The sequence below is a fragment of the Gymnoscopelus microlampas genome (assembly GCF_963454915.1).
Source record: "Gymnoscopelus microlampas genome assembly, chromosome: 3".
Lineage (NCBI taxonomy): Eukaryota > Metazoa > Chordata > Actinopteri > Myctophiformes > Myctophidae > Gymnoscopelus > Gymnoscopelus microlampas.
The window spans coordinates 48,170,433-48,178,537 of record NC_139940.1 but is presented as its reverse complement, the minus strand read 5'-3'; the positions used below and the strand labels follow the sequence as shown (position 1 = coordinate 48,178,537).

Below are 8,105 nucleotides of genomic sequence, written 5' to 3'. Positions count from 1 at the left end.
TCATATACATTACAATCTGGTAATGTATATGGGATATCAAAATCTGTTGGAAATATTTTATTTTTATGTGTCATAATTAAATATAATGTTTATGTGGCACACTGACTATCAAGAAAATAAAAACATGGCACTTCATGTCAAAAGGGTTGCTCTACAGCAATGATTGCTATCAGAATAATGCTTTTAACAAAACAAAGCAAAAGAAATGTTTTGTTTTTAACAAAAAATATCGCTTACCCTACCTTTAATATCAATCACCAACAGAATCAGCAAACTGATTAAGAAGGCCAGACACACTGTGGGGATGGAGCTGGACTCCCTGTCGGTAGTGTCTGAGAGGAGGATGCTGTCCTTTGCATGAACCCATCAAGACGTGCATTAATTCATCAGCCTACAATGACAGCATTACAGCACTGTAACTGAGTTTTTTTCGACATCCAATCTTCTCTTCCTCACGCCATCGCTACGTGTCACTTATTTATGGATGCCAGTTTCCTTCTCTTTTACACCAGTTGTATAACCAGTTACAGTTGAGTTTTATTTTATTTTAAGCAGGTGCAGGACGGCATGTACTAGATCAGAAATAATACATTTCCCACCTACAGTAAAAATACACCATACATAATCTAAATAACATTGTATTCATTAATTAAGTACAGAAATAAAGACTACCAGCTCAGTGGCCTTTTGGTTAGAGTGTCCAACCTGAAACTGAGAGGTTGGTGTTCGATCCCCGGCAGGGCGATGCGATGCATTGAGCTTGTAGATCTGCTATTTTCTCAAGATTTTTATACATTTGAAAACTAGTGAAATGGGACATTCTGCATAATGAGTACTTTTTACTTTTGGTACTTTAAGTACATTTTGATATCAATACTTTTGTACATTTACTCAAGTAAATTTAGAATTCTGGACTTTTAGTTGTAATAGAGTATTTCTACATTGCAGTATTGATACTTTTACTTATGTAAAACATGTGAGTGCTTTTTTCCACCACTTGCTATAGTGGTCCGGGCACTCCAGGCATCCAGACGACCTTTCCTGCGTGTCACACCCCGTCTCTCTCCCCATGTCCTGTCTATATACAGTACTGTATACTATCAAATTAAATAAAGGGGGTGTACTTCCACATCAAGCTGCCTCACGCTACAGACACAAGAGATAGGCTCCTGCCCTATGGGCCACATAGCTCGGAACAAGGCTTGCTCATGGCCAATATAACACTGTGATGCATCACACAATATAACTTCTTCTAAGTTCTTTGACAGATCAGTTACTAACAAATATAGTTTTCAGCAGGCCGATGGCAAATGGAGGGATTATGTTTTGCCCATGTGTATGTCTGTCTGTCTGTCTGTTTGTCTGTTGAGTGGGTCTAATCTTGGAAACCATTGGACCGATCAGTGCCACATTTCTTGTTCACTGGGGCTTACCTCCAATCCAACTGATATGACCCCAGGGTCATATAAGTATTTTCCTGTGTGTTGCCCTATGTCTTTCTCCCTCGTGTGTGTGTGTGTGTGTGTGTGTGTGTGTGTGTGTGTGTGTGTGTGTGTGTGTGTGTGTGTGTGTGTGTGTGTGTGTGTGTGTGTGCGTGTGTGCGTGTGTGCGTGCGTGCGTGCGTGCGTGCGTGTGTGTGTGTTGCAAAAGCAACAACGAAACAATACAACCTATAATAGTGTAAGAGCATGCAGGCAATAATAATAAGTAAAGACCAAGTAAAACTAAATCATTCACATATTTCTATGTTAACATAATAAATAACCCCATCTTTTTTTCCTTTCTTGCATTTTTGCCTTTTCATTTCATATGAAAGTAGTAGAGTTTGGGAAATATAACTTATATAATATTTAGTTTTGTTGTCACGATCTTGGCCTCTGCCCCTGCCCAGTGTGTCCTTCTCTGTCCAATTTTGCCCCTAATCCTCACCCCCCCCCCCCCTCATCCCCCCTCCCCCTCCCCCCTCCCCTCTCAGTGTGGTCTTGATTGAGAGACTAGTTCCACCTGGGCAACCAGCTGAGTGTGTCTGAGTTAATGAGACAGCCAGAGTATAAAAGGTGCTGTGTGCTTAGTTAAGTTGCAGAATTATTTGCAGAACCTGTAGGCTAACAAAATAAAGCAGTTATACAAATAGGTTCAAATGGGCAAATAGTTACACACACACGCACACGCACACTAGCGCGCCCTTACAAGTAAAAGTCCGGAATTCAAAATTTACTTGAGTAAAAGTACAAAAGCATTGTCATCAAAATGTACTTAAAATACAAAAAGTAAAAGTAGTCATTATGCAGAATGTCTCATTTCAAGTTTTGAAATGTATAATTATTTTTGAAAATAGCAGATCTACAAGCTCACTGTGTGTGTGTGTGTGTGTGTGTGTGTGTGTGTGTGTGTGTGTGTGTGTGTGTGTGTGTGTGTGTGTGTGTGTGTGTGTGTGTGTGTGTGTGTGTGTTTATTGCGAGGCGCAGCTCAGGAGGGCAGCTGGTTGTCGGAAAAAAACACAGCACAGTCCCTTTAAATGAATCAAATCACTATTTAATTGTTATCATTATAATTGATTTGCAGTGTTTGTTTATTTTTTTCAGAAGAGAAATGCAAAAAATGTTAATGATTAGGTAGATTAGATTAATCATAACATAGCATATTTCTGAAACATACGCACCAAAAAGAAACCTTAATTCATGAAACCATACAATCATACGATTAGAAAATTGGAATATACTGGAGTCAGTTAAAGATGTCCGCTGGTTCACTCCACTAGCTTGTCCCCTGAAGATGCACAGCAAAGAGAAAAAAACAAATGTAATCCACTTTAACATTGAGTTTTCAGCACTTCACATCCTTTTATTTCATAAAATACTGTCTTTGTTATTGTTGTTCTTGATACTCACAGGTGATTGGTCCAATGGTGATGGGTTTGAAGGGTACAGGTGTGGAAACGGAGCGACGACGCCTCCCTGAGCAAACCTGTGAATGGTGAAGGAATAGCAGTAAGCACACAGTTTGCTACTGACTTAACTGTCTGGTGTGAAACAGCAGAGTGTGGAAAGAAAGTGTGAAACTTACAGGAGAACATGAGGAGGCTCTCTGGTCACACAGGTGGAGGCTGCAGTGAAGGTAGATATCTCTGTAGTCTCCATGGAACAGGAAGAGCAGGGCAGAGAAACGAGCCTGGAGGGAAGAGCCGCTCTCATCCACTTTCACCTGACGACGGTTGGTAGAACAGCTGGAGAAAAGAAGAGTCACGTTGTAGGCTCATGATTACACATCACTATTTTCATCCCTCATTCTCCATTTATTTGATAAAGACACTGGACTGACACAAACCCAGACCCCGTCCCCACCCAACTTCTACCCAACGCTATCTTTCATTGATTATTGTGACACAAACCATCTGCTGAGGCTGAAGAATGAAACATACTTGTTTTGAATGAGGAAGTGTCGAGTGGAGTTATCAGGGCTGGAGGAGTGAGTGGCGTAGCAGTCGTCCAGAACGACCACAAACCTTGGATCTGTTTCTCCTACAGATACTCCTACATACAGGGCAGAGCCCACTGTCAGGGTGACTGGGCCTGCTGGGTAAGGCTCTGTGTAGTTGGAGTTTTGGAACAAGGACATGGAGACGTTGGTTGATAAACCCACACCTATCATGGCACCTTCAAGCCTGTTAAGAAAACAATTAAAGGTTCAAACTACATCTGTCTAACAGTTGAGGGTTAAGTGTCTTGTTCAGGGACACTTCAACACATGGCCGAGGTTAGGAATTGAACCTAGGACCTTGTACTTCCTAGGCGGGCTCTCTATAGCCATTCAGGTATGGCCGCCCGTAATAGACTAGTCTCTTCTTGTGTAGCAGCAACTAGAGGACATTACAACAATGATGAACTAATACAGAATGGACATTTAAAACACACATCAACACTTTTGTTTGATGTTAGACAATTCTGCACATTGTGTGTGTGTGTGTGTGTGTGTGTGTGTGTGTGTGTGTGTGTGTGTGTGTGTGTGTGTGTGTGTGTGTGTGTGTGTGTGTGTGTGTGTGTGTGTGTGTGTGTGTGCGCGCGTGCGATTAGCGACTTTGAAAATAGGTTACTTACTCAAGGTTTGGTCTGATAGCCACATCTAGGCTGCTCTCTGTGTCCAGAGGATAGACACAGGAGAAGGGAAAACTCATAGGAAGAGAGAAATCAGGAGGAGATTTGTAGATAAATACACTGTTGGAGTAGATGGCATGGGTGTTGTTGGTCTGAAAGACAGAGGTTAACTGAATGGTCAGTTCAGTGAATCATCTAGTCAGCTGGAAACAAAGTATCAGTTTACAACACATAATTAAACAGTAAATACATCAAGTCATACATTAGAAGCTAATACAATGATACGTCGAATCTAAAAGCCACACTAGCATTCCATAGTTTTAATACCATATACAGTAGCAGTTCTTGAGGTAACTTGTCATGGACTAAGGTTGGCGCTGAAGGAAATACACCATCATCAGTAGGGTTTTTCCTGATTTGTCTGCTTATTATAGTAAAAGATACTATCTTGTGTGCAATGTTAAATCTCTTGCCATGCCAAAAGGCATGGCAAGAGATTATGTTTTACCCCCTGTCCGTCCGTGTGTCCGTGTGTCCGTGTGTCCGTCCTTCTGACTGTGACCAGCTAATCTCCGGCACCGTTGGCCCGCTCGCTGCGAAAATTTGCACACACACTCCCTGGATAACAATTCAGAACCTCTGCCCCAAATGTTTCACATGGGCCTGTTATAGCCCCACCAGGAGGCCGATTTGTATATTACTCCTACAGATTTCATCCAAACTTCACACGCGGTACACAATATCTCTATAGTCATGTGGTTAAGAAGGATCTGTCCGATATTTCATATTCCAACCTGATTGGCAAATCATGAACGCAGTGTGCGATTTCCTTGAAAGTTTGCACGCACATTCCCACTAGGCCGAGGAAGAAATGTCACCCTTTTCACATTGCCCTGTTATAGAGCCACCAGCAGGTCTAATTTAGCAAAACACAATTTTTGCAACAAAATGCCTCAAATCATGAATGCACGCACATTCCCACTAGGCCGAGGAAGAAATGCCACCCTTTTCACATTGGCCTATTATAGCGCCACCAGGAGGCCACAATAACCTACCTGACTTGGTAGAGACCTGTGCTCCGAGGAGCACTTTTTCTAGTTTTCTATCGATTAGAAAAATGGAGACTTGAATTCATGGATTTGAATTCATGGATATATTTCTTTTTTTGTCACATTCCTAAGCCAATAATTTGATGACCGGCAGCGGTTCCGGTAGGAGACACAAATAGTTTCCTTTGTGTCTCCTACCGGAACCGCTGGCTACCGGTCCGCTGGTCATCAAATTATTGGCTTAGAAAAAAGATCCATAAATTAAAGTGTCCATGGCGTGACTAATCGATAGGAAAAACATATTTGTTTGGGGTGAACTATCTTTTTAAGGGTGGAACTAGAGGAAAGGTCATGGGGTCATTCAGACAGTACCAATGCTAAAGTGTGCTAGTATCTGCATTCTATCAAAAAGCCAGAAGTGACTCCTTGGCTGCAAAGAGAGTTCCAGTACTATAACATTGCCATCATTACAGCCATGCTAATAGCAAGACTAAAAACGCATCGCATGCATTGTGTTTGACTCCTGTTCATAATCTCTGACCAACCACATAATGTGTTTGGTATCCAAATATGTAATGTATTGTGGCCAACATCATCATGTGGTATAGCCACCTTAACTACAGTATAACTAGACACATACAAATCACAGGAGAAGAGGACAAGACAAGGCCTTTTTTTGTGAGAAAAATATGCTTCACAACCAGCAAAGACAATCATGTAACAACAGCAACATGTTATCAGACAAATCCTCACCGTCAATATGTTTCCACAGGTGTCAGCCTGACGTTCCACTTGGTACCACACTGTTCCATCACGCTCTGTGAAAGATGAGCACTGCGGCCTCTGCGGGTCGGCCAGGTGACCAGAGGTTCCATTCAAACCAGAGGATTGCAGGCTAAATAGATTCAGGCCAATTTGGATTTGACTCTGACCACAAATGAGTTCAGGATCTGGAGGGTGATGGATTAAAGAGGAGAAACGTACAGTAGGAAGGTAATGGGTCAAAGACATGAAACAGAGCAGACTGGACAGACTTTTTTTTGTAAATTGAAATTTCAAAGTGAAATACTAAAATAAAAAGGGCCTAATATGTATAATTCAATTATGTTCAGATATTGGATTAAGATTCAAAATGTAATGATTCAAAAATACACAAGCACATTTTTGCTAATTATTATTATTGTTTTTAATACACATAAACATATAATATGCAATACTTTTTTTTTAAACTAAAGTAACTAATGTAATAATTCTACTACATTTTAGCTAAACGTATACTTCTAAATTATTAAATGTATGAATCTAAAAGCTATCAAATGTATACCCTACTGTGTATTACAGCTTTATTTTAAATGTTTTATTCTAAGGTAAATGTGGTACGGTAAAAGTACATTTACGAATACAGGACTTAATGCAATTAAATAAATAAAAATCACTAGCCATAGGAACACAGTGGTTCATAATGCAGTATATTCATGTTTACCTTCTTTGGGTGGTGTGGTCGTTCTAGGTGTTGTAGTCGTGGGTGCTGCAGTTGTTGTTACTGTAAAGTGGAAAATAACACTCAGTACTTCAATGCTAACAAACAAACCACTATAATTACAGTATGATGTGAATGACTAGAATAAAGAAAGACACTGTATAATGCCAAAAAATATAACTATTTAGCAGATGTCTCTACTGTAGACACTAGAGGCCCATGAGCAGCTGTCCAAAACAGCTTTTTTCCCCCACTTCCGCAACATTCAGTGGTGGAAAGTAACTAAGTACATGTACTCAAGTACTGTACTTAAGAACAATTTTGAGGATTTTTTTCTTTACCGGAGTATTTCCAGTTTTCAGTACTTTTACTTATACTCCACTACATCTCAGAGACAAATATTCTATTTTTTACTCCACTACAATTGTTTGAAAACTTTAGTTACTAGTTACTTTGTAGATTTTGAGTATTATTACAAAACAAACATGAACCACTTCATCCCTATGTAAACTTTGGCAGTTTGAAATCTACAAGCTCCGATAGGAGCTTAGTTCACCCCTATCCCAAAGTTCACAAGAACCTACAGTATGTGCAAAGCTCTGCTGCCCTGTAAGTCCACCTAGGAGTTTCCAATGTCCCATGAGGCCTTGTGTGAGTTATTGGCATCACTTCCCTTTGTCAGTCATTCAATTAATTTGAATCAGCTGTGTGGAGGGAGATCTAGTAGGCAGGGTATAAGTAGGGAGACTAATATGAGCCTTTTTGATTTCTGTCCGGTTGTATTCCCACATTATTGTTGACTTACACAGATTCACGCACTCTCATTTCCCCATTAAGCTCCCTGGGAAACATGAAGATATACACCGGTAGGCCTGGTCCAAGCAGGAGGTGCAGGAGGTGCCATAGTCTTCATTGTCAGATCCCAAAACTCTAATTTCTGCCTCCTCGCCACCTCCATCCTCCATCATGGCCATGTTACAGTGAAATTGGTGACCAGACATAATATGTGACCACCTTATGGACATACAGTAATGTCAATGTCTGAACGTACATCACTGCTGTGTTTATTAACAGAGCTAAATGTAGTGGTATTTAGGCGATGTGAGGTTCACGAGATGGTCACATATTTCGGCAGGTCACCAATTTCACCGTAACTCCGCCATGCTGGAGGACACAGGACGTAGGAGGCAAGGAGGCTGAACATTGAGTATAGGATTTGACTATACTGACTCCAAAACAGCAGTGCACTGCTGATTTTCAAATGACCCCCCCCCTACACACACACACACACACACACACACACACACACACACACACACACACACACACACACACACACACACACACACACACACACACACACACACACACACACTGCAAAATAATAATGCAAAATAAACCAACAACAAACACTCCAAAGCCAGACTTTTTGTGGGTTTTTGAAATATACCTATACAGATGTTGTCCTCTAAAGTTTCCTTG

At 40.8% G+C, this 8,105-nt stretch overlaps 1 protein-coding gene across 1 annotated transcript; it reads right to left on the bottom strand.

Annotated features, from left to right (window-relative positions):
• Positions 1–2,628: 2,628 nt before the first annotated feature.
• LOC311041882 (uromodulin-like) lies at positions 2,629–7,597 on the bottom strand (the record flags this gene model as incomplete). The annotated part of the gene is made up of 8 exons (XM_084052367.1): positions 2,629–2,769; positions 2,892–2,967; positions 3,067–3,226; positions 3,422–3,664; positions 4,098–4,246; positions 5,897–6,093; positions 6,627–6,686; positions 7,486–7,597. 8 exons carry the CDS (start codon positions 7,595–7,597, stop codon positions 2,750–2,752), a joined length of 1,017 nt encoding a protein of 338 aa, XP_083908493.1. The 3' UTR covers positions 2,629–2,749.
• Positions 7,598–8,105: the final 508 nt, after the last annotated feature.